Genomic DNA, 27,309 nt, shown 5'->3' with positions numbered 1-27,309 from the left:
CCCCCCCTCTGTCCCCTTCTGGCTGCCTCTGCCTCAATTTTATCCCACAACTTAGACATTCACATTACTCACACTCTCATAACACATACATATAGGATCTTGGGGGTGGGCACGCTACATGGAATCCAAACTACCATCAGGGTGTACACCTCACCCCTGGCGTCGTTGTCCACCTCTCAATTTTAAATACACGTAGACATTGAGGGCTATCAGGTGGGCTATGCGCTTACCTGCTGCTCTCTGGCAGGTAGCTCCATGTCCTCCTGGGTTTTAAATGCACCTTAGAACAAACGTACACCAACACTACATATGAGCGGGAGGAGGGAGGTTTGGAGTCTTCTCACACCCCCGTTCTCTGCGGCCTGTTGGAGTGGGGGGGGGTAGGAGGAGGAATTGGCCGTCCGACTGGGGTCTGGTATGTGGGGCCTCCCTGCCGCTGCGGAGTCGGGGCGGTCTGCTTCTCCCCACCTCAGGGAAAAGGGTAACACCACCTGGGTCTGGGTGCAGTTTCCCCCTCCAGGGGCAAGGGTACCTAGACCCGGTTCTTAGAGTACGCTTGGGGAGTGTGATTGTGTACAGTGTCTCTTTACGTCTGTCTCCACGTTGGTTGAGTGTGGAGTAATTGCATTTGAGAGCATGAGGGTGGGAATGGATGTTTGTATCTGTGCGTGCCTGTTTGTCTGTGTCTATATGTCAGGTTGGGTATCAGACACCACCTCTCTGGGGACATCTCAGGCCCTACAAGGTTTGGAGGCCTGTCTCCCCCCACCACTTCCCTGCCAGTGGCAGACGCCCTCAGACATCGGTGCGTTGGTGGTTCTTTGTCTCTGGGGATGGGCGCCCAGGTACACACCGGCTCACTCCTTGGCGGCTGCTTATCCGGGCCTGGAGCCTGGGGCTCGTTCGGGCCACTTCGGAGGTGGGGTGCCCTCGGCCTCTCGGCCTGGGGCTCGGTCACTCAGGCACAGCTGGCTTCCGGCGGAGCTCATGGGCACGTCACTGGAACCCCCTCTGGCTTCTGCTCCGCGGCTGCTGAGTGACCCCTCATCTGGGACTCTCCTCAGATCTTTCTGGGATAGTGACGCGGCTGCCCCTCTGTTGGTCTTCCCTGGTCTCTTGTGTTCTGGGGGCCTCTGGATGTCTGGAGTTTTGATCTCCTCCATACCTGCTTCATGCCCTGGAGGACGGGGCAGTGGCCCCCCACACCCTCTAGCAGATCATTACATGAAGGAACCTTTTAAAAAAACAAGCGCGCTCATGCTCACAGGTGTACACACAGGTGCTCACACACACAAACTACACCCTTTTTGGCTCCTACCTCAAAGCACACTGTGCGCTGTCGATCTTACGTGCTGCACAATAATGTTTAACATTTAATATTTACTGCCATATTCCCATATATCACTGTGATGTTGTTTATTCTATTACCCTCGTTTTCTTCTGCTTGTTTTCTTTTTTCTTTCTCAACAGGTGATCCAGGTGATCGATCGATCGATATATGTATTTTTTGTGTGCTTATTCTGTTGGTTTTTGTTTTTTGCCCTTTTTCCCCGTCCCTCTTCTCAGCTGTTTTCCTTTCCCTCTTTCTTTCTCCCCTTTCTTTCCCCCAGTAAAGTCTGTCCCGTATTCAGCAAATGAAAAATAAAATAAACAATAAAAGGTGAATCAAATAGACCATTACGGCAAGGCTGGGATGGTCCGTTTGGTAAAGTAAATCCGTTGGGCATCTTTCTTTGCCTTTAGACAATAATTCTGATGGCAAAAGAGCCAAACGGGACAGGCAAAAAAAAAAAACAACAAAAAAACAAAAAACAAAAACAAAATACTTGTGGATGATTACTATACCTTTCTAATGTGACGTTGTTGTCCCTGTCTCTCTCTCTCTCTCTCTCTCTCCCTCCCGCTCTGTTCCTGTGCTACTGAGTTAACTATCGCCCCTTCCCCCTCTTCCCAGCGCAAAGCACAAGGCTTGCGTGCGGAGTGAAGCGGAAAAAAGTGCGAGAGAGAGGGTGAGAGAAAGGAAAAAAAAAAAAAACACGGCTCGCGATAAGGAGCCGGCTCGGGTCGTTCACGTCAAAGATCCGCGACCGACAAATCACTACTGCCTAAGCAAAATCCTTTAGTAATCTTGCATGTGTCAGGATTATCGGAACAGTTGAGATGCTTTTTTTTCTCAACACCACCATCTCTGTGGCTTTTAAACCCCAAAATTTGTGTCTCCGGACACAGAGTAATTTAGTGTATGCTATTAAGTGCCAGGACAATTGCCATGACTTATACATTGATCATTTTACATTGTGGAAGCCAAGCAACCTCTGGTTAAGTGGAGGGCACAACTCATCAGGTCAGTGGACACTCTTTCAATTTTGAGGATGTAGAGATCCTGGACAGGGAGGATTGCTGGTTGAGCAGGGAGTCAAAGAGGCCATTTACGTGAAAAAAGATCATCTCTGAATCGAGAAGGGGGCCTGATTGCAGCCATTCCCCAACTCTCTGTGAATGGTAGTCATGGCCATTGATCAATGGTCGTGAGAATTTGCATATTAATGATCGAGGAACTGACCTCCCAGTCCATTGTTCATTCATTTCAGTTATTGAGCAAAGCTAGTTTATTTGGTTGGGGAAACCTGCAGTCACTTAATTGCAGACCTGTTTTCTGGTCAAATAAAATTAATACTTAATACTTAAGGCACAAAACATATGACTTACAGAATTGTTTTAGAGGCTTTGACCACTGGCAGCAGCCTCAGAAGAGCTTCCTCTGAGTATTTCTTCAAGTCGAACACATCCAGATCTTCTTCTGATGACAGTAAGATGAAGACCAGAGTTGACCACTGAGCAGAAGACAGTTTATCTGTGGAAAGACTTCCTGATCTCAGGGACTGTTGGATCTCCTCCACTAGAGAACGATCATTCAGTTCATTAAGACAGTGCAACAGATTGATGCTTTTTTCTGCAGACAGATTCTCACTGAGCTTCTCCTTGATGTACTGGACTGTTTCTTGCTTGGTCTCTGAGCTACATGCTGTCTTTGTCGTCAAGCCTCGTAGGAGAGTCTGATTGGTCTGTATGGAAAGACCCAGGAGAAAGCGAAGGAACAAGTCAAGCTGTCCATTTGGACTTTGTAAGGCCTTGTCCAGAGCACTCTGGTAGAGAGATTCCTGTCTTCTAAAAAATGTAGGCCACCAGTAGGTTGTTTGTTGTTCCTCCAGCAGATTGAGTCCAGAGTTGATGAAGGTCAGATGGACATGAAGAGCAGCCAGAAACTCCTGAACACTCAGATGGATGAAGCAGAACACCTTGTCCTGGTACAGTCCTCTCTCCTCTTTAAAGATCTGTGTGAACACTCCTGAGTACACCGAGGCTGCTCTGATATCGATGTCACACTCTGTCAGGTCTGATTCATAGAAGATCAGGTTTCCTTTCTGCAGCTGATCAAAAGCCAGTTTTCCCAGAGACTCAATCATCTTCCTGCTCTCTGGACTCCAGTGTGGATCTGTCTCAGCTCCTCCATCATACTTGACCTTCTTCACTTTGGCCTGAACCACCAGGAAGTGGATGTACATCTCAGTCAGGGTCTTGGGCAGCTGTCCTCCCTCTCTGGTTTCCAGCACATTCTCCAGAACTGTAGCAGTGATCCAGCAGAAGACTGGGATGTGGCACATGATGTGGAGGCTTCGTGATGTCTTGATGTGGGAGATGATCCTGCTGGCCTGCTCCTCATCTCTGAATCTCTTACTGAAGTACTCCTCCTTCTGTGGGTCAGTGAACCCTCTGACCTCTGTCACCATGCCAACACAGTCGGGAGGGATCTGATTGGCTGCAGCAGGTCGTGTGGTTATCCAGAGGTGAGCAGAGGGAAGCAGTTTCCCCCTGATGAGGTTTATCAGCAGCACATCCACTGAGGTGGACTTTCTAGGGTCAGTTAGGATTGTAGTTTTGTGGAAGTCCAGAGGAAGTCGACACTCATCCAGACCATCAAAGATGAACACAACCTGGAAGTCTTCAAAGCTGCAGATTCCTGCTTCTTTGGTTTCAGTAAAGAAGTGATGAACAAGTTCCACCAAGCTGAACTTTTCCTCTTTCAGCACATTCAGCTCTCTGAAAGTGAATGGAAATATGAACTGGATGTCCTGGTTGGCTTTGTCTTCAGCCCAGTCCAGGGTGTATTTCTGTGTTAAGACTGTTTTCCCAATGCCAGCCACTCCCTTTGTCAGCACTGTTCTGATTGGTTCATCTCTTCCAGGTGAGGCTTTAAAGATGTCTTCTTGTCTGATTGTTTTTTCTGGTCTGTGGGGTTTCCTGGATGCTGTTTCAATCTGTCTGACCTCATGTTCATCATTGGCCTCTGCAGTCCCTCCCTCTGTGATGTGGAGCTCTGTGTAGATCTGATTCAGAAGGGTTGGGTTTCCTGCTTTAGCGATGCCCTCAAACACACACTGGAACTTCTTCTTCAACTTAGATTTAAATCTATGCTGACAATTTTGAAGAGCCTCTAAATTAGAAACAGCAAACAAGATGATTAGTCTATTGTGGTTTATACAGTCAAGAACTTGCATCTTTATGATTACTTTTGCCTTAATTTCATAAGGTATTTAAATGTCAAATCAAACTGGGTCTTCTGCTCGATTATCTCCTATTTGTAGAAAAATATTTTCGTACAAAGTTTGTGCACTAGCAAACTGTAAGTATAGGAAATCCATTAGGATTTTCTGAAAAATAGTTCATTGAGTTCGAGCATGTCTTTGCCACAGTGAAATGTTTAATGTTCAGTGTTTGAACACAAATACCTGAAACTATTAAAGAAAAAAACCTGAAATTTTAACAGCTCTTTCTTAATATAAAAGGGAACCAGGATTTCATAGTTCAGAAAAATCATGGAATGCTATGAAGTTCATGTTTTGCTCCCCCCCCCCTTTTTTTTAGCCAAGTACTGTTTTGAACAGTCCTAAAGATTTAATAGAATTTTAAATCAGTTTTATTTATATAGTACCAAATCATCTATATTTCCCTTTCAGTGCTTTATATTATAAGGAAAAGACTACCTTATCTTTTCTCTAATACAGAGAAATCCCCAAGAATCAAATGACCTATTATGAGCACAGGTGATGTTGAGAATGGGAAAGGAAAAAAACTTTTGGAAGAACCAGGCTCAAGGATGGGCGGCAATGTGCCGCAACTGATGGGGGACAAAGGGAGGAAGACAATGTGAAATACACACAGTGAAAGATAGACAGAAGTGAATAGAAATTGTAATAACTAAGGGCAGAGTAATGTGTAAGCCCAAAGTGAAAAGGGTAGTGGTGGGACTAAAAATATAAATCCAATTGGATTTATAGTGGAGGTGAAGATGGCGGACGTAATCACAGCCGGATTGGCGTCCTCGCGGTGGTGCCGTAATCTTTGGTGTTAAACTCCAAATAATTCCAGTTATAGATCTTGTTTGGGCAAACAAATAAACAAAGATTGACTTTTACAAGAGACAAAATGGCAAAGGTGAAGAAAGTGGAAGAAGCTTTGGAGGAGATTAAGCATTCACTTAATTCGCTGACATCTGAAATTGAAAAAGTAAACAAGCAACAAGGAATCCTAATGTCGATGATGGACCAAATCAAAGAACTAAAAAACCTGATTAAGGAGAAAGACAAGACAATCCAGTTTTTGTAAAGGAAGGTGGGCTATCTAGAACAGCAGGCTCGACTTGAGGAAGTGATTATCACGGCTATGGAAACTAAACATACAAAATATGTTGATAAATAAACGTGCAATTGTTAAGGATCGTTTTCTTTCTTTTTGAGGCCAATAGATATTCTTAGAATAATTATGCATGATGCTCGACGACTCAGATCATAAACCATATGATTTTGAAGCAGGTATTGACCCTGAAAGGAATGTGCTTAATACCATAAATGTCACATGTGAATCTTATACAGAGGAGCAATTCAGGGATAAGGTTGAAATAGCTAATACATTTTCATTAATTCATATTAATTGCAGAAGTCTTTATACAAGTTTTGCTTCGATTAAATACTTTTTGTATAGTTCCTTTGTATAGAGGCAAATTCCAAATGATTGCTTTATCTGAAACATGGTTAGTCATTTCTGTATCGAAGGGTACAATTTATACTTTGTAAATAGAAATAAGAAGAAGGCAGGAGGGGTGTCACTCTTTGTTAATTGTGATATGAAATGTAAAAAAGTTGAATATATGTCTGTGGCTATCAACAATTTAATGGAGTATATGACAGTGGAATTGGCCATAGAAAAAAGAAGTAATATAATTGTTACGTGTATATACAGGATTGAGTTATTTACAGAGGTAGTAGAAGACTTTTTGAGTAAGGCTAAGGGAAATAAGATGCTATGTTTGTGTGGTGATTACTATATTGATCTTTGTAAAGAGGCAAATGATAAGGCCGCATCGGATTTTTTTGAATTATTATTTGGAAAAGGATTTTATCCTTTAATTATAAAGCCGAGTAGAATAACGGATAAATCAGAAACACTAATTGATCATATTTTTATTAATAGCTTGGAGAGTAACATTATGAGTGACCTCATCATAAACAATATTGTTAGGATGCCTGGGTCGACCCAGAGGTTTTGAGTTTGTTATATTAGTTGCTGTCTCCCCTGTCGGCTATATCCCCGTGTCCAGTCAGTGTCTGTGTCTGACCTGTTCCCACCTCGCTGTTCCCTCTGTAGTGCTTGCTTGTGAGTCTGTGTCTGTAAGTTCAGTCTGTGTTACTTCCTGTTTTACTTTGAAGGTCCGGGTCTTATGTGAATGTGTCCTGCTTTGCTTCCTTGTCTCTTAGTTCTGATTTCTCCCAGCTGTGCCCTCCTTCTGTGTCTCATTCCCCTCGTTACTTCCCAGTGTACTTAAACCCTGTGTTTCTTTGAGTCAGTGTCGTGTTGTCCCTCATGCTGTGTGGATCTCCCTGTGTTTCCTGTGAGTTTATGTTGTTTCCCAGTTTAGTTTAGTTTGCCTTGCTTTGTATGTTCGGTTTCCCGTGCCAGCAAATAAAGCTGAGTATTTTGAGTTCATCCCTTGAGTCTGAGTCCTGCATTTTGGGTCCACCACTCCTGCTTGCCTGCCTGCCACACAGCCAACCTTAACAAATATAAGTGATCATTTACCAGTCTTTTTTTTTTACCTTTGATTTAAATATGAAAAGAAGGGAAGAAGTTGCTTTCGAGTAAGGCTGGGTCATATCATACTGTTCACGGTAATACCGGTATAATGTTGGGAAACGATAAGAAAATTAAATATCGGGATAGAATATGGGTAACGCATGCGCAGTGCCTTTGTATTCATACGCACATGGCGGAAAAAGCATGGTGGCAATGGAGAATGAGAAGGGCGAAAGCAGATCGTTGAATGTAACGGATGAACTAGAATTGGTTAGTAAAAATGCTGCAACTTCAGTGGTGTGGAACTGGTTTAGCTTTTGTCCGTCAGATATACAAGAAAGCGGTATTTTGGTAGAGCATGCTAGCGGGCCGTCGTTATTACTGTGTTTTTTGAAAATTACGGCATACTTAAAAACAATCTTTTGATTTTTCTGAAAATCGACAGTGCCCCTTATAATCCTATGTGAATTCTGGATTCTGAATTCTGGTTGTGTTTACTGACCTCGAAACGATTTTATGTGGTACAACTTTGCTAAGCTACGCACCTGCACCGCTTGATGGATTGTCGGAGGATTACGGCTATTGTAGGCAGGAGCCTCGCGGAGTGATACGTACTGTGCTTCAACATAATATTACCGTATTGTGTGTGTATAACCTCTGTTAGAGTGAATTGTTAAATGTTGTCATTTTTATGTTTACCATCTCTACATTAAACCAGCGGGGCTTGTGGAAACACAGACCCAACATTTATTTGGTCCTTCCGAGCCGGAACCTAACACATCGCACCACCAAGGAGAGGGAGATGACGCCACCGCAGTCTGCTAGCAGCCAGCATCTGGGACGCTTGACGAAAAGCCCTGGTACTTTACTTTGTCACCAGGCTGGAGAGTTTGCGTCTGAACACCCCTCGGAATGGATGGCGATTGACAGGATCCAGAGAACAGTGAGTACAGAAGGCCTTAGAGAGCGGCTACGTGACTGTGCGTTGAACGCAGGTACGGGAGCGCGCTAGCCGTGTGAGAGAGACGCAGGCTTCTCCGCCGTGTGGGGCTTAGAGACTCGGTGACTCCGCCGTGAGGAGAGTTCGGAATCTCCGCCATTTGGGGCGTTGGAGATTGTCCGACGGTTGAATTCTCCGCCATATGGGGCGTTTGAGAGCTTTCAACAGAGAGTGCTAGCTGTGCGTGCAGACGCAAGGCCTATTTTGCGTGTGTGCAGACCAGACTTGGTCGGCGTGAGTGTGGCTGATTGTTGTCTTGTAATGGAGAATAAATTGAGTAAGTCTGCCTTAAACAGGGATGAAATACACTGCAAAGTATTTATTGGGCAGCACATGGTGTGTGGATCGTTGACGAATGAAGTGAAATTGTGCTCTAAGCAGAATTGAGTGTGAGTGTGTTTGACGTCACGGTGTGTGTGAAAAGGTATCCAGCTGGGGCAGAAGTGATTCTGCTGGTCACCTGCCCAGTGGACAAAAAGAAATAAAATAGTTGTGTGGTGAATGATAGCACGAAGAGTGTTTATGTTTCTCAGGCTGAAACAGCTGTAATGCTACTTTCTGTTTTGGAAAAAAGGGAAAAAAAAACAGAGAGAGAGAGATGTGTGTTGTTTTAAGCAGTGATGAGAATAATGAAAATTGTGATGAGCGAGGAACACAAAAACATACAGAAAATACATCAACCATACTAACCCTACATGCATATACAACAAATGAAACTCATGAAGACCAGACAGCATCTTAAGCATGAGATTCTGTTTGTCATCTTGTCCAAGTCACTAGTAAGATGAAAGTGATACATAGACTAGTGGACTGAATATTATAGGAGGACAGATGACTGCATCATAGAGGAAAACAGAATGCTGATGAGGGGTCTTAAATGAGTGAGCTGATTGTGAGTTTCTGGTGTGTGAAGAAGTTTTACCATGGCACACATTTGGTTACATGAGAAGAACCTTATTATGTGATGAGACAACAGGGTTATGCTGTATGTTGTGTGTGGCTGACTGGATGAATGTTTGAGATTAAACTGGCTGTTGATTTGTCCTTTGTTACTAAGTTGAGCCTGCAAATTAGGTTTGGTATGATTTATCCCCTGAAATGAAGAACACGTGTCGTGACTTAACAAGGTCTTTCTTTCCTTTGCCTTCCTTTATTTTTTTTCTTTTCTTTTTATTTTGTTACTTTCATGGTGCACTGAAAGTTTTGTTTGATGATTTTTCTGTCATCTAAGCAGATCTGAACGTTGAATAGGAAGAACTACACAACATCTTGTTGCAAACGGTTGCAAAGGGAGTTCTCCAAAATTAAAATGGGCTCAGGAGAAAGTAATTTATTCGAACAATTAGAAAACAAGTTCCTGTCCAAAAGGATTCAACGAGGAAATCCAGTCCAAAATTCTTTTTTTCTCTTTGAAGTGTCGTCGGTTTTGCTGAGGGTGGAAACGAAATGCGACTATAATTTCCACTATCAGCAAAAGAAAGAATCGCTGAGTGAATGAGTGAGAATTTAAAATAAATGGGGAACTGACTGACATAACCTGACAAGACTGACTGACATAACACCATTGTGTAAAGTTAACCCCCACCTGACAAAGGTGTGGATGTATCTGTGTGTGTGTGTCTTCTGATGCAGGAACAGAAGGAGACCACAGGAGGAAACTTGGGTCACATGATTATGTGACCAAATTTAACCTTTTTAGTTTGAATTTTTCTGTGTCTGTGAATTCACCATGGGTGTGTCATTCACTACTTTGTGTTGCTCACAGAGATTACTGTGAGAAAGAGTGTATACACCTGCGCTGCGCTAACGTTTACGTTTCTTTTTACAGCAGATGGTTAATCATGTGATTTATAGCAGGACACAACTTAATGATGTTTTTCAGGATTATTGAGATTTTTTGTGAAGAAAACTGTGGTTACAGGCTATATGTTGATGATGAAATTACACTGTGATGTTGGAGAAAATGTGAATGTTACAGGGGAGAAATGAATACAGTGTGACTCATCCCGGAACACGGGATTCCAGAGACCATTTATAGTGATAATGGTCCACACTTTGAAAATGAAGTGATTGGATTAATGGCACAGCATCTAGGGATAACATTAAAACATCATTGTTCATATCACCCACAAAGTGCAGGGTTGGTAGAGAGAACTAATGGAACAGTAAAGTTAAGACTTAGGAAGAGACGCAGGACATGGTTAAACTGTAAAGAATTAGTTAAGATGTATATGAATGTAAATGAGGATTACTCCAACAGAGAATGGTCTGACTCTTTGAGATTATATATGTTAGAGCATTTAGTGTTCTAGTCTTCTGTAGTGATGATAGAAGAGCAGAAGAGAGAGCATATTAGCAGATTAGATGCTTAAAATGTTTAAAAGTAAAGAAGTCGTGAGAACAAATGATCTGCCAGATGATTCTGTTCTCCGCAGGAGCAGAGTCTGAAGTCTGGAGATTGGATGTTGATAAGGCCATGGAGTAGTGATGGGTCAGTCGCGAACGAAATGGCTCTTAGAGCCGGATCTTTGACGTGAATGACGCGAGGCGGCTCCTTATCGCGAGCCGTGGGTTTTTTGTTTTCTTTCTCTCACCCTCTCTCTCGCACTTTTTCCCGCTTCACTCCGCACGCGAGCAGTGTTGCCAACTTAGCGACTTTGTCGCTATATTTAGCGAGTTTTCAGACCCCCTAGCGACTTTTTTTCTATAAAAAGTCGCTAAAAAAAGACGTGAAAGCGCGTATCGCTTTTACTCTCAACAAGCAGCGGGTGCTGTAACACAGTCAGTTCTTCTTTTAATCTTTTACTCTTATGCTGTTTTGTGGATCACAAGGTTTAAAACTACTTATAAACACACACAAACACAAAGTAACTCCACCAGAGTGCCTATTTTGGGTCACTTTTGCCGGTCCAAGCCCGGGTAAAGGAGCAGGGTTGGAATTGTGACATTAAAAAAACAATAATTGCTAAAAGAAATTTAATTTGTAGTTCTAAATAAACTCTAAATGCATTTAGGACGTTTTTTACTCACTTTGTCTCTTCCACGATGTTATTTCTCTCTCCAACAACATAGGTTACAATTATATTAGTGTGACCAATTATGCAAATTAGGTGATGACGTCATTTAGCGACTTCTAGCGACTTTTAGGACAGCCAATAGCGATTTTCCTTACTGAGGAGTTGGCAACACTGCACGCGAGCCTTGTGCTTTGCGCTGGGCAGAGGGGGAAGGGGCGGTAGTTACAGTCGCAGTAGCACAGGAACAGAGCGGGAGGGAGAGAGAGAGAGAAAGAGAGCCAGGGAAAACAACGTCACATTAAAAAGGTATAGTAATCATCCACAAGTATTTTCAGTTGCAGATGATAAAGGATTCAGAAAGTTTATTCATGCAGGCCCATATGACAGAGAATATGCATCTTCTTTTTCATATTTTAATTTATATTTAATTGTGTTGTGGTTTGCAGTGTTTTGTGTTGTTTCATTTTAAATTTGTTTAAAAGGAAAAAGCTGAAAATTTAAATAGTTAAACGTTGAACTGTGACTACTTGGTTTTTGTATTATATGATTTATTTATTACATTTTACGTGGAGTGACTAAATAAAAGTATATTTACGGTTGCCCCTAGAGACAAAGCAGCACGTACAAACTTCCAAACACGTACAAACCCTGAAGCACGTACATACTCCAAAACACGTAAAAACTCAGAAGCACGTAAAAACTCCAAAACACAGAAAAACTCAGGCTACATCGACACGTACCCGGGTATTTTTGAAAACAGAGATTTTTCTATGCGTTTGCACCTTTCGTCCACACGTAAATGGCGTTTTCGGTCACTGAAAACGGAGATTTCTAAAAATGCCTTTCAGGGTGGATATTTTCGAAAACTCTGTTTTTGCATTTACTCCTGGATGAGGAAAACGGAGAAAACGCAGCGTCAAAGGTGTGCGCCATTTTTGACGTCACACTGTGCGCCACGTTTTGTTTCGGTGAAATGAATTTCTACAATACTGTTACTGTTAATTGTACTCTCTGCAGTGTTTAAATGCTTACATATGCACACAGTTACTGTCCCTCCACACATACGACTCGGTTCTGCTTCTATGCCCCATCTTTGTTTACTATTTCCCACCGAGGCTTCTAGACTTCTGATTGGCCAACATTTCTACACGTTTAGGAATATATCGGCACCTGTTGCTTTGGCATGCTCCTAGCAGCCTTTTCCTTCATTTCTGCATTTACATGTGGACGGGATTATTTTTTAAAACGAAAACAGAAAATCTCTGTTTTCAAAAATCCCCGTGTACGCATGGATGTAGCCTCAGAAGCACGTAAAGATTCCAAAACATGTACAAAAGACAACAGAAGTGCTCCAGAAACAAAAGCTCCACTGCTAGGCGCAGTGTTGAGCTTACTACCACACACCAACGACCGGTGTGTGGTAGTAAGAGGTAAATGAACTTTTTTTTTTTTTAATTATTTTAATATATATGAGTGCTTGTGTATAAATGCACAAACAATACACATATGCTTTCAATTGTTTAATTTAAGTGATCTAGGTAGCTCTGTTTTGGAAGTTCAGTTAACGCTAGAAATGTGTTTTAGAGTTTGTACGTGCTCTTTGGAGTTTGTACGTGTCTCTAGGAGCCACTGTATATATTTATATATCAACATATATAAATAAAACCACTTTTTTTTACATTAGTAATTCCTTTTGTGCATAATTTTATATTATTGTAATAATAAATTAATTAAAGCAACAAAACAACCTGAAGAGCCGGTTCGGAGCCGAAAGAGCCGGCTCTTTTTAGTGAGCCGAGCCGAAAGAGCCGGTTCTCTAAAAAGAGCCGGAAATCCCATCACTACCATGGAGAGGAAGAGCTGGTCCAGTCCACAGTGGGAAGGTCCCTATCGGGTGCTGCCGACGACGCCCACAGCAGTGAAGATTGCTGAAAGAAACACTTGGATACATCAAGCACACTGCAAGAAGGTGATCCAGGCCAGCTCGGGGTAAGTGGCAGGAAGACCGGGTACAAAGGGGGGGGGGAAGCCTCCAGGGCCCCTCGTCTCAATCCGGTGAAGAAACCAACTGAGCCACAGGTACTCATCAGAATGGCTGGGAATATGCTGTGTGCCTTCTTGTGCCTGTGGACCCAGCGTGGGGTGACAGGAAGCGCACTGGGACAGAGCAAATCACACCCAGTACCCGCATGGGGTTTTCAACAACTACTGGTGGCAGTTTATGAACACAACTGCTCACATAAAGAACGAGACCAATGGTTATGCTTGTGATGCAACTGGCTACACATTCTTCTGGACTCTGGTCATATAGCATCACTGAGAGCGAGACAGTTTGTTTGGTTGCCTTAGCAACACATCCAGGAGTAAAACGTACTTGGAACACTGCCAACTTTTCAACTTCTGAACCTGAATGTACGGTTGGTTCACCAGTAGCTGGAAAGGTGAACTGCTCTGGTACGACAGACCTGCTAGTCTGACTCCAAGTATCTGACTTGCTGCAGGACACTGAACTGCTAAATGAACTGGAAACAGGCCAGTTACCTATGTATATGAAGGGCAATGGTTTAGTCCAAGTTGGAGATTTAGCATGAAATTTGTGCAACGTCACCTATTCTTTGTGTCCTCTGCAAAAAGGATGCAAACAGAGAAGCCTTTTGTCTACATTTACATCATGAAAACTTCTCTAAGCTGGTTGAGGTTTTGAGCCAAGAAGATCAAAACACCTTGATCCATTTTCCTTTACGAAGCTTTTTCTGAGGTGACAACAGGACAGGGGAAGAGTTGCAAATGCAGATACTTCACCAGTTGACTATAACCCCCACAAGATGCCTACAGTGAGACGATTTGGGGGGTTGATAGGAGTCATAAAGAAGGGTGTTGACCAGGCTACAGCTTTGAAGTTAGCTGAGAGCCGCATGGACAAACAATAAAGTCAACTGATGTGTTTGAATGTCTATGTCTGTATACAGTTGGATTGTAGTGACATATGATTTTTGAGACTGTTGATTCTTCTTGTTTGACTGTCTATATGTCAGGTTGGGTATCAGACCTCTCTGGGGACATCTCAGGCCCTCCAAGGTATGGAGGCCTATCTCCCCCCACCACTTCCCCTGCCAGTGGCAGACGTCCTCAGACATTGGTGCGTTGGTGGGTCTTTGTGTTCAGGGATGGGCGTCCAGGTACACACCGGCTCACTTCTTGGTGGCTGGTTATCGGGGCCTGGAACCTGGTGCTCGCTCGGGCCCCTTCGGGGGTGGGGTGCCCTTGGCCTCTCGGCCTGGGGCTCGGTCACTCTGACACAGCTGGCTTCCGGCGGAGCTCATGGGCACGTCACTGCACCCCCCCCCCGGCTTCTGCTGATTGACCCCTCATCTGGGACTCTCCTCAGCTCTTTCTGGGATAGTGGCGCGGCTGCCCCTCTGTTGGTCTTCCTTGGTCTCTTGTGTTCTGGGGGCCTCTGGATGTCTGGAGTTTTGATCTCCTCCATACCTGCTTCATGCCCTGGAGGACGGGGCAGTGGCCCCCCACACCCTCTAGCAGATCATTACATGAAGGAACCTTTTAAAAACAAGCGCGTCCATGCTCACAGGTGTGCACACGGGTGCTCACACAAACAAACTACACTCTTTTTGGCTCCTGCCTCAAAGCACACTGTGCGCTGTTGATCTTGCGTGCTGCACAATAATGTTTAATATTTAGTATTTACTGTTATATTCCCATATATCATTGTGATGTTGTTTATTACTCTCGTTTTCATCTGCTTGTTTTGTTTTTTCTTTCTCAGCGGGTGATCCAGGTGATTGATATATGTATTTTTTGTCTGCTTATTTTGTTGGTTTTTATTTTTTGCCCTTTATCCCCGTCCCTCTTCTCTGCTGTTTTTCCCCCTCTTCCTTTCTCCCTTTTCTTTTCCTCATTCAAGTCTGTCCTGTATTTAGCAAGTGAAAATAAAAAAATAAATAAAATAAACAATAAAAGGTGAATCAAATAGACCATTACGGCGAGGCTGGGATGGTCAATTTGGTAAAGTAAATTCGTTGGGCATCTTTCTTCGCCTTTAGACAATAATTCTGATGGCAAAAGAACCAAACGGGACAGGCAAAAAAAAAAAAATATCGCGATCTCAATTCATTCTTATGTGCGATCTCATTTCCAAACGACAACGATTAAAAAATAAAAAATAAAAAAGATGACGATTGTACCGCATTTTGATTGGGGACATAATCTACATATAAACAAGCGCTCACTTTTCCTGCTCAAGAAATGACAAGGGCGGAGCCTTATACCACGTGATACAGAAGCCAGCTGGCTGCTAAAATTGGCAGGGAAAAAACAACGGAGAGCACGTGAGAGATGATGAGAAATTGACAGGAGAAAATCCGTCCCGGTCAACCACCCAAACATCAATAACTGGAACCTTATACAGCGCTTCCCCATACCCATCAAACTCCCGCAGGCACAAAGAAAATTACGGAGGCTATCGCTTATCCCCTGGCTAAAGATCTGGCTCCCATCAACATTGTGCAAAACAAGGGATTTAGGAAAATGATCAACACCCTAGACAAACGCTACACAGTGCCATCCCGCAACTATTTTTCTATTGTTGCACTACATGCTCTATACACGCAGTGTCGAACAACTGTGGTGGAGATGAAATTTCAAGCAGTACAACATTTTGCGGCAACGACAAAATATAAGACATTTATTGTTTTTATGTTCATTTGTTGTTTTTATGTTCAGTTTCAACTGTTACGAAGTTCATGTGCAGTTAATAAGTGCAATAAATATTTATACTGGAAAAGAAAATCGTGAGAGAATCGTGATCTCAATTCCAAGTAAAAAAAAATCGTGATTCTCATTTTATCCAAAATCGTGCAGCCCTAAGAGTATCATTTTGTCACTTAGGTTTTTTTTATGTATGTTTATATATAAATATTTATGGATGCTCCGGAATTTGTATGTGTTTTGGAGTTTGTACGTGTTTTGGAGTGTGTACGTGCTTTGTCTCTAGGGGCCACTGTAAATAAACTTTTATTTATTCACTCCACATAAAATCAAGCAGAGACAGAGAGAAGCATTGAAAGGCTGCTCAAACGGAACTTTATTGTTTTGGAGGAAAACATGAACACAGCGTACAGTCAAGTCTTAACAGCTTAGTGACAAACTGGGCTCATCAGGCACTCCTTTTTGCTGCATTGGTTATTATTATTTTTACATGCTTCCATCTGCTGTTTCTGGTCAGTGACAACTCATACTTTTCGACTCTCCTTTTTCTCCCTCCCTCACACACACAGTGGCAGTGCTACTTAATCGTTTTATATTTATTGTTTGTTTTACTTGCACTGCTGTAACTGTCTCTCTATATACTGGACTGTATTTAGCGCAGATGACAATAAAGTTTACTTTGACTTCAGCATAGCAGCAGGCGCACCGAGGGCTCTCGCACTCACTTTTCGCATATAGAATTTCGAAAAAACATCGGTGCAAATTTGCAAATTATCATGATCGTTGTATTTTTACTCAATTGTATATAGCATTTGTACTCTATTTTTATCTCATTGTATATTTTATTCTATTTTATTCTACTGTATATAGTATTTTATTTTATTCTATTCTGTACAGTTGTGTACTGTATTTATTCTTATTTTATTTTATTCTAATTTTTGCTTCATAACTTTTGCACTGTCCACTTCCTGCTGTGACAAAACAAATTTCCCACGTGTGGGACTAATAAAGGTTATCTTATCTTATCTGATGTCTGATGTTTTCGTGTTTGTTGGTTTGTTTTTATTTAGTTTTGCGAGTTGGTTATTAGATGCTGCTCCAGCCAGCCAGTGAATCCCCCACTGCCCCGCCCTCTCCTCCCTCTGCCGTAAGCAGCAGGCGCACCTCGCAAACGAAGGGCGCCCTTACTCCCAGCAAATGGGCGATAGAAAACCGATTGGTGCCTATGCCATCTCCAGTATGCGCTGGCATGATGTCGGGGTAGCATGAGTACGGGCAATTTTTAATTTTTTTGGTTTGCCAATGCCCGTGATGCTGCCCCCCACCACGATGCCGCCCCGGGCAACCACCGGGAGAGGGGTAATCTGATTACTTTTTTCAAGTAATGAGTAAAGTAGAGGATTACTATTGCAAAAAAGGTAATTAGATTACTGTTATTTTCCCATAAGCATGCTGCGTTACTGCAATACTAAAACCGTGATTTTTTTTTTGCGAGAGTGTCTCATGACAATCACGTAAGCGAGTGCGACATTCGTGGCAACAGCTGTGTGCAGATCAACAATGGATAATATATAGAGTGTGGGAGAGAGTATGAGTGTGCAGCGTTTAAAGCGTGGAAGTACTGATCTTACTTTGAGTATAATTCCGTAAAAAGTGACACAAACATTAGCGTCCCCTGTACAGAGTGCGGGAAGAAAACTTCTTTTTACGGCAAAAAAACCCCTTAACTTCTGAGCAAGCACCGAGTACGCTACGAGGGAATGGGAAATTCACAGAGAAACTTGCGGATTCTTCCTCTGACCGCTGTGGCACACCTGTACCAGGGCAAACCTCTGCCTGCTATACAAGTGAAAATAGAGCAAAAGGACCCCTGAGCCTTTGATTTTATTTATTTTCTGCTGTGCTTCACTTGCATTTATTTGAAAGACTGCGTGTAAACACAAAAAAAATTATTTTATGTGCTGGAATGTGCAGAAAATAAGTTAAAATGTTAAACAAATTTCTTTCAGTCAGAGAATGTTGCATATAATTTAATTTTTGCTTGATGCATGAAGTTAAAAGATTAAAACTAATAAAACAAGTTTCAAAAAAAGACTTTTCCATTTGATTACATTTTATGTGATGGATTATGCAAAAAAAGTAGAATTGTGCTGAAAGATCTATTGCTTTATTACCTATTCAGGTTGTAAATCGTGTTTTTAAAAAGTAACTTAGTAATTAATTACTTTTGAAAATAAGTAATCAGTAAAGTAACAGGATTACTTGTTGGGGGAAGTAATCAGTAATTAGTTACTGATTACTTTTTTCAAGTAACTTGACCAACACTGCATAACGGGAGGGGCAGTCCCACACATTCTCCCTGCAGCATGGACTACACTGCCCACACTGTAAACTTGAAACAACTTAAAACTTTTCTGTTCTGTTAACGATTCAAACAGTTATAATTATACATGGCTTAGAAGTTAAGAGTAAATACTGCTTTCTTAATTATGATTTTTGAGTAAATTTTTTTTTCCCGAGCTCCGCACGTGTACTACGTCATGACGTTTTCTCTCTAACCTGAACGACGTTGACAGAAAATTCTGTTCAATATGGCTGCCCTTCTCGAGCAACTGGAGAGCACATTTGGAGAAACTTGTAAGTAAAACGGGACCTTCGTTATGTTTATTTTTTCCGTAAAAAAGCAAGTATATTAATATGTTGCAGCCAATAACTTCTTTTCGAATGCGCTGTTGTGTTAAAAAGCACAGACCCAGGTGGTGAATAGTTGTTCGCTGTTGTTCGCGCTATTTTTGAGACATAGATTTTGTCATCAGTTTTACAGTTTTAACCGATTAAAAACATAGTTTTAATAAGAATAACACATAAAGAAAGGGTCTTAGTGATATTTTAACGACCCCTTGCCAAAGCAAGAAAGTTGGCGTTTTTACAAAAGCAGCCTCATTGTTCGGCAGTTTTTTTTTCTTCTTCTCATTAGCATCGTTCAACAGTGACTTAGCTAGCAGTGGCAACTTCTATCTAAAACAATTAAAAGTAATACCCAGATTGAAATATAGCAAGGTGTTGTATATTTAGTGTGCTGATAAGGTTTTCAATATTTTTATTTTTTCTTCCAAGGCTGAAGACTGAAGGAAAAAAATTTAGACTGCAAGTAGTTTCAGGTGGAGAAAGTAAACACAGGTGAGTTGAAAGATCTATTGAAGAGTCCTTCATGGCCATTAAAACATTTTTAGGTTAAAAGACTTTTTTTAAATCATGCCCCTGCTTTGTCACACTGAATCATGTTGAAAAGATATATTTTCATGGCATCCCCCATTACCATTACCTTGTACTTCTTTCTACCAGTCTATTTTATTTTGTGACATTAACATCTTAAATGCACCCCGCCAGTTTAATTATTAATAGCTGTGTTAGTATTTATAATGCATTTTTTGTTTATCATGTGCAGATCTACCAAGGGTCAGTGGCACAGTTCACCTTTTGTGGTAAGTTATAACACTTCATATGTGGTCACATAAGTAAGTTGTTTCATCAGTTGTTCAGTTCTTATGAAATATTCTTGTATAATTGTACCAAAACACTGAGGATACATCCAATGTGTAAATCCCAATCAACAATTTGACTGTGATATTTGCTCGTGTTTAGAGAATCTCCATTATCTTGGTTACTGAGTTTCCATTTTTGTAGGGCCAAATTTGTATTAAAAATATTTTCATATGATGTGAAATGACTCAATCAGTTTTAATTTTTTAGAAGCAACCATTCATTAAGTCCCTTAAGGTGCAGATTTCATAAACTGATAATGATAAAATTAACACAAATTAAAAGTTTCACTGATAAACACACAATTTTTCCTTGCTTTGAACCTATTAGGAGTTGGTGGCATGCGTGTTGGTGTTTCTGGGGTTTGTTTCCCTTTTCGGCACAGGTAGGCGGGGCGGTGTTTGACGGCATTCCGGCACACCTGTGGCGCATCGGACGTCATCAGTGGGAGCATTTATGGAGCTGAGTGACGGACGTCTGGTGTCGGATTATTGTCGTTCCCACAAGTGGTAACAGAGCTGTTGCAAGTTTAATCTGTTGGTTCCGTGCGACTGAGCTACATGTTTTTAAGATTCATCTCCTGCCTGCTTTTTCTCTGCACCAGCCTGTCTTGCCGCCTGCTCGCCTGCCTGTTTCTTTGTGTGCTGGCCCATCTTTGGATCTGTGACAGAGACTTACCTGGCGCTGGCCTGCGATCGCTGTCATTCCTGTATTCTGGTGTTTCAAGTAAGCTCTCCAACTCTCCCCGTCCACTTCAGTTTCATTCTCGCCTCTCGACGTTTATCCCCTAATTCTGTTTTGTCCCTCGTTCTCAGGTAGCTCTGGTTCGCCACCAATCTTCCTGCATACCTCGGCTCGTTTTCATCCCCTCGGCTCTGTTTATTCGCACATTTACCCGGCCATTGTATATAGCCCCATCCCCTTGTAAATATTCCCTGACTACTGTTAATAAATCTGCTTCACCGCTATTCTGTGCCCGTGTGTGTTTCTGCCACTGAATCCACCCGTTTAAATGCACCTAACAGAACCCCATGTTCTATATTGATTACAGCTCTGATCTGGAGAACACTATTTTAAAATACTGTGTAGGGTTTTTGTTAACTGATTAAGAAACAGGCTCTTTGTCATAAGAGACAGAAAGGTTGTGTCTTAAAAGAAATGTCACCCCACTTTTCAGTTATTTATTTGTAAAAATGTTTGGAATCATGTATGATTTTCATTCCACTTCTCACATGTACACCACTTTGTATCGGTCTTTCACGTGGACCACCAATAAAATTGATTCATGTTTGTGGCTGCAATGTGACAAAATGTGGAAAAGTTCAAGGGGGCTGAATACTTTTGCAAGCCACCGTATGATGAATGACAAGCAGACCCTGATTACATGACCTAAGAGACCTGTTAGGGACATAGGGCTGTAGAGGTTTAATGATGAAGGCAAGTGCTTGTCCATGGAGAGCTCTATAAGTCAGTACCAGAATCTTGAAATGGACATACAGTGGGTAGCCAATGCAGCTGTATTAGCAACAGTGTCACATGAGAGTACTTAGATGTTTTGATCAGAGGTCTTGCTGCAGAGTTTTGAACAATCTGTACAGAGCTACAGTGAGGTTACAGAGATACCACATGGAAACAACTAGAGTTCTGATTGATCAATTCAGGCTGCATGTGTTTCTGCCTTACCAACGACAAACTGATGAATTCTTACCTTCTGATGAAAGTAATGAAGATGCCTCAGCTGAGGGACTTCCTGTTAAAGGAAAAGGGACCTTAAATCATGAACTGGTCTTTTAAAAAGACCACTTGCATTGCTTCAAAGTAATGTAAATATAGTGTTTTGTTTTTTTTTTTACTCAAACACAATTTAAGGATGAAAGACAAGACAATTTGAAAGACTAAAAAATCCTCAGTTTTGAATACATTTTATAAAATAAATTGTTCTAAAACTTTTTATTGAAGGTTGGAAATAAAGTGATTATAGTAGGGTGACAAGACAGATTCAATAATACAATAATGTGGTATTTCTAACTTCTGACCTGTCAATTACCCATCTGAATTTTTGTGTAATAAGAAAAAAAGTTGAAAAAAATAAAAACTGCTTCTTTCTATTTAATGATAACCATGTTAAAAGCAAACTTAAAGAATATTGATGACTACAAGGAAACACCTGTGGCAGTTTCTGTGTAACAGGCAGAATTGTAATAACATGGTATTTATAACTGATTTACTATCAGGAAGTCTGGAACAACCTTAAATAATTATTTTAGTTTAATGCTTATCTAAAAGAACCGTGACTGTGGTCTTCCATTTCCTCCTCATTTCTTCACAGTGAAAACCAACAGCTGCAATCTCTGAGATAGCTTTTAGTGTCCTTCCCCTAAATCATGATGTTGAATAGTCTTTGTTTTCAGGTCATTTGAGAGTTATTTTGAGGCTCCCATGTTGCCACTCTTCAGAGAAGATGGAAAGAGGGGAAAACATGTAACTGGCCACCTTAAATACCCTTTCTCATGATTGGTACCCAACAAATTTTGTGTTCCAATAATTAGTGCTAAAGGTATTTAAATTGATAAAATGATGGTGCCCAAATTTATGCACCTACCTAATTTTGTTTAAGTAACTATTGCATGCTTTTATAAATCCTATAAACTTCATTTCACTTCTCAAATGCCATTGTTTTCTTCTTCTATATGATATATTGTATTTAAATGAAATTGCTGATCCACACAGCCAATGATTTATAAAGAAAAATCATGGAAATTATAAGGGGTGCCCAAACTTTTGCATACCACTGTAAGCTCTTTTCTGGACAGAGATCTGTTCCTTCACTCTCTACAGCTTCTTGAGCTCTACTTTGAAACCAGCACAGGTAGATGGTGTTCCACCCTCACAAACCTGAATTGCATAAGCAGGAGACCATTGATGGCATTTTAATTTTGCGTAGTGAACATTTTAAACGCGTGTTCCACTTTCTTTCCTACCTGAAGGATTTTTACCATATTATGTGTTGTCATCCATGTCTAAACTACGCTGTGAAAGAGGGTCCTGTACACTCCTAGGTGAATCGAATCTATTCATATATTTTATTCTTTTCAGGGTTCGTACGGGTGCTTGAAATCCTGGAAAGTGCTTGAATTCTAATGTCCTCTTTTCAAGGTTTGGAAAGTGCTTGAATTTCAGATGTGGTGCGTAAAAGTGCTTGAAAATGTAACTGTATTTCATTCACAATAAATAGCTATCTGATTGAATTGTTTTCTTATCAGATAGAGAAATAAAATGAGTCGCAAAAAGCAAAAGCAAAATTTCCCCGCCTGGGCTGCCTTGCGTCTGTTTCAATATGTGACCCCGCCCCTCCCTCGGACAGTCGGGGATGAGTGCGCTAACATACCTGTAGGTTGCTGTTTTAATGCTTTTAATGTTTTTAATGATGGAAAACAACAATGGCGGAGTTTGCGCTCTCTGGTCGCATGATAGGTAAGTCCTAGTAAATAATTTTCCAGTACGCGTACGTTACACATGCTATTTTTAAAAAAAAAATTATGGTTATTATTTTGCTAGCTGTCAAACTCGCTGGAGAAATGATTGAAATGCACTGAGAGTGATGCAGTATAGCAGCGCTATTACGGAATATGCTGTGAACTTAGCTAATATTACTTAGGAGTAATATGAGTTAATTTACTCAAGTGAAAGCTTTAAACATTAGCCCGATACATAACTAGCTAACTTAAGGCTTTCTGATTAACCCTCTGGGGTCGACCCAGAGTCTCCATTTCAACTTGGGTCGAACGTGCGGACTTCAAACTATATACCAGTTTTTAAATTGTGTTGATAGGTCACGTAAAACCGATGTTTTTTGGGGGGGTATATTCTGAATAAAACAGTGGCGTTTACTCCGGGAAGAAACGGTAAAAACGGCGTTTTTTATGGAGAGCGCTAGCAAACACGCTTTCCTTGTGAGTGAAAAAAGAAAAAAACACTCCTTGCCTATTGGTGGAAAAATGTACCATGTCGACCAATCAAAAAATGATACAGCAACATGTGGTATTTGGTTGTTTGGGAAGAGAGGGAAGAGAGAGAGCGATAAAGAGAGAGAGAGTTTTGATACGTGAGAGATTTGTGACGTTTACCGTGTTTGGAGTCTCAAGTTAGTGTGTTGTCTTGTGTAGTTAGTGTGTAGTGTAGTCGTTTTGTTTTGTGTGTCAGTTCTACTAGTGAACGTTACAGTTGCTGCAAAAAAGCCACCAAAGGCAGATTGCAGTGTAAACGCTGAGTGACACACCTGCTGTCAGACCTGCAGGTTTATCCCTGTGCTGTTCTCATCTGTGTTATAGTGGACACTAACTATTTTTTGGAGTTGCATAAATAATTTGTGTGCCTTCTTATTTGATGCAGCACAGCTGATTGTTCTGTAAATAGTTTTAAATGGTTATATAAAAAACGTCTGAGCCTTGGCTGCATTTTTAGGTAAATAGTACTATATAACTTTGTTGTTTGCAAAACTTTAAAAATGTCCCATTTCTATTTGCATTTCAAGTTATGAAAATGATTCCTTAAACATGCTTGTGGTTTTTACAGTCAAAAATATCACTTTCTACTTGTATTTTAAATTTTGTCTGAATTTAGATAAATTGTGCTGACACATTATGTCAAAATGAGATAATAACAGATTGGCAAGATAAACAGTTTTTAATGGTGAAATATAGAGGCCAAATCAAAAGTAGGCAAAAACGGCCAATTATACCCTGGACCCCAGAGGGTTAACGGCTAAAAGCAAAGTTGTCACCAAGTACTGTTTATATTTGTGTGTATTGCTGCAGCTTTTTTGCGTATTAATTTGGTGCCTTTGGGTGAAATAATGGTAATATGAGTGATCCATATGGTCACAAAGAATAGCCACTTGTTTCTGTGCTACCAAGGTTCCCCGGCTTTCATTCAAAATGTGTTTATCGCCACCTACACATTAAACTACTTAAACAGTCAGTGCTGTTCTCCATGCCTGTCTGACTTGATGTTATTAGCACAAACACTTTAAAGGTGATCATTTAGGACTTCAGGAATAATACAGACAGCAATGTAGTTAGCAATAAAACAGTTTTATTGGGAAATAACTTAAAAAACAAACAAACATCTGTCTCCTGTTTTTTTTGTCACACAGGAAAGAAGCATCAATATCTAGACTTATTTCTTTATTTTTCGTTTTTCTTTTTTCAACAGGAGAAGAATATCTCTAACAAGTTGATTTGCTCACATTTGCACATCTTAATTTTTAAGTGAAATATGCATTTTGAGTTTATACACTAAGTATATAAGGTGACCGTTCCTTTTGCAGTATTTTTGTGTGGTGCGTTTTTCTATGTCCTAACAAAAGGGGAGCTAAGGTGTCTTTTCACATGGTCTTACTGAGGTGATGCAAATTGAAACATGCATTCTCTTTTTTTTTTTGGCAGGGCGGTGCAGCGGGGGGGTTACTGGAAAAGCTTAAAAACGGATCTTGAAAGTGCTTAAAAAGTGCTTGAATTTGACCCTGAAAAAAGCGTACGAACCCTGTCTTTTAAAATTAATTTTTGCAGAAGTGTTTCCAGTGCATTATAGATATCCTGAAGCTCATTTTAATCAGTTATCATGACCATGTTATCAGTAATCTTTAAGTTTGCTTTAAAAGTTTATACCTACATATTAATACATTTTTAACTAGAAAGAGGCAGTTTTGAATTTTGCACCTGTTGATGTTGCTTATTACACAGAAGCTACCACATGTAATCCAATTATATGAAACTCAGTGTAATGTTGATCAGTTGTAACCACTGTAGCTACAGCGATATTGCTTCATATTAAGTGGTTAATACTTTGATAACTGAGTGGTAATAACTTTGAAAATACCACATCATTACGATCTGTTGCTGCCTTGTTTTCCTACTATAACCACTTTATTACCAAGCCCTATTAGAAAGCGCTACCTAAATTGTGACAATGTGTCTGTATACTGTGCATGACTGTTTAGTGTTTGTTTTTTTCTCTGACTGACCTTCATTTATCTTCTTTAAGATCAGCCTTGCCACCTCCATTATGTAGTCAGTAGTATATGTCTCCACCATAAGATCCACTGTTCTCATTCTGCTTGCTTTCTCTAGACGGCTCTTTTTGATGGTCGTAAAATCACCTCCAGGTCCAATGTGCAGGTACCAGTGGAAACGTTCCAGCTCCTCTTCTCCCAAATCATCCAGCATGTATAGCAGCTGCTCCTGAACAGACTCCTCCATCTTTTATCTGTTAAACATCAAATAACTTGAATCACGGTCAATCTACTTTTTACTTATTTAGTTTATTTCACAACATATTGCATATTCTATGTTTTGTCTAAATTATTTAGGATTTACTTAGGTTTTACTTTTTGGGGTAAATTCTTTTGTAATGGGAATACCATCAGATACTGAATTATGATGAATTCATGATAAGCAAACCTGAGACAATGAGAATGGAACCTAAAACATCAAAGGATAATTATAATATTATAAATTAAAGTGAAACTTATGGAATTGAAAAATCTCTCCACAGAAGACCAAAAGAGCTTACAATCTTTAGAAAACTTCTTTAATCAACTCAAGTTTTTACATGTCACGTCAGAACATGAAGTGAAGTAATGTTAATAAAAGCACAGTAAAGCAAGCATTTAATTCATTTACAACTCCATTTTGAAAAATTAATCATATTATTGTTATGTAATATGTCAGGGTTATTCCAGATAGGTGTACGTTTGCATGGGATTAATGAAGACTCCGTTATTTTTAGAAACTCCCACCATGCTGTCAGAGAAGAGCTGATGTTGATGAAAGCATTCATGTCTTTTGATGTTTGAGCTGATAAATGGTAGGTCTGAAATCTCTAGATTATTGCATAGTGCCTGTTCAACATCTAGCCAGGGCTCATCTAAGAAGGTACATGTTAAAGGATTTTTATATGTATTCTGCTCTATTGTAGTTAAAAATCCCTAGTTGTTTAGCTTCATTTAAAACTCCTATTTCACTGTGTTTCATGACAAAGCTTGTAGTGATGGGATTTCCGGCTCTTTTTAGAGAACCGTACATACTCTGTTTTGGAGTATGTACGTGCTTCAGGGTTTGTACGTGTTTGGAAGTTTGTACTTGCTGCTTTGTCTCTAGGGGCCACTGTAAATATACTTTTATTTAGTCACTCCACATAAAATGTAATAAATAAATCACATAATACAAAAACCAAGTAGTCACAGTTCAACTTTTAACTATTTAAATTTTCAGCTTTTTCCTTTTAAACAAATTTAAAATGAAACAACACAAAACACTGCAAACCACAGCACAATTAAATATAAATTAAGATATGAAAAAGAAGATGCATATTCTCTGTCATATGGGCCTGCATGAATAAACTTTCTGAATCCTTTATCATCTGCAACTGAAAATAGTTGTGGATGATTACTATACCTTTCTAATGTGACGTTGTTGTCCCTGGCTCTCTGTCTCTCTCCCTCCCGCTCTGTTCCTGTGCTACTGCGACTGTAACTACCGCCCCTCCCCCCTCTGCCCAGCGAAAAGCACAAGGCTCGCGTGCAGAGTGAAGCGGAAAAAAAAGTGGAAGAGAGAGAGGGAGAAAGAAAAAAAACCACGGCTCGCGATAAGGAGCCGGCTCGCGTCGTTCACTTCAAAGATCCGGCTCTAAGAGCCATTTCGTTCGCGAACGACCCATCACTAAAAGCTTGCATGAGGAAATACCACAGGAAACCTCCCCCTTGCTGAGTTTGCTGAGATAAGCTTGACCAGTTACTATTTTTAACAGTTTGAACATATGTTTCATACTTATCACCTTGTAAGGAGTTGGTTTTACTCACAAAGGGCGCCGCCCCGACATATTTTAGGAAGG

The 27,309-nt window shown here is 40.7% G+C and overlaps 1 protein-coding gene across 1 annotated transcript in view; it reads right to left on the bottom strand.

Moving 5' to 3' along the window:
* LOC112844896 (NACHT, LRR and PYD domains-containing protein 3) overlaps window positions 1-26,902 on the bottom strand; it is a 40,173-nt gene extending 13,271 nt beyond the window's left edge. The window contains exons 1-4 of the mRNA XM_025904499.1: window positions 26,874-26,902; window positions 25,442-25,683; window positions 21,125-21,166; window positions 2,710-4,495 (exon numbers count right to left, since the gene is read on the bottom strand). Coding sequence (XP_025760284.1) covers window positions 2,710-4,495; window positions 21,125-21,166; window positions 25,442-25,676 — 2,063 coding nt within the window. The 5' untranslated portion in view covers window positions 25,677-25,683; window positions 26,874-26,902. The remainder of the gene's footprint in view (window positions 1-2,709; window positions 4,496-21,124; window positions 21,167-25,441; window positions 25,684-26,873) is intronic.
* Between the last annotated feature and the right edge of the window lie 407 nt (window positions 26,903-27,309).

Source organism: Oreochromis niloticus, unplaced genomic scaffold (assembly GCF_001858045.2).
Source record: "Oreochromis niloticus isolate F11D_XX unplaced genomic scaffold, O_niloticus_UMD_NMBU tig00002015_pilon, whole genome shotgun sequence".
Taxonomy (NCBI): Eukaryota; Metazoa; Chordata; class Actinopteri; order Cichliformes; family Cichlidae; genus Oreochromis; species Oreochromis niloticus.
This window is presented reverse-complemented; position numbering and strand designations above follow the sequence as displayed.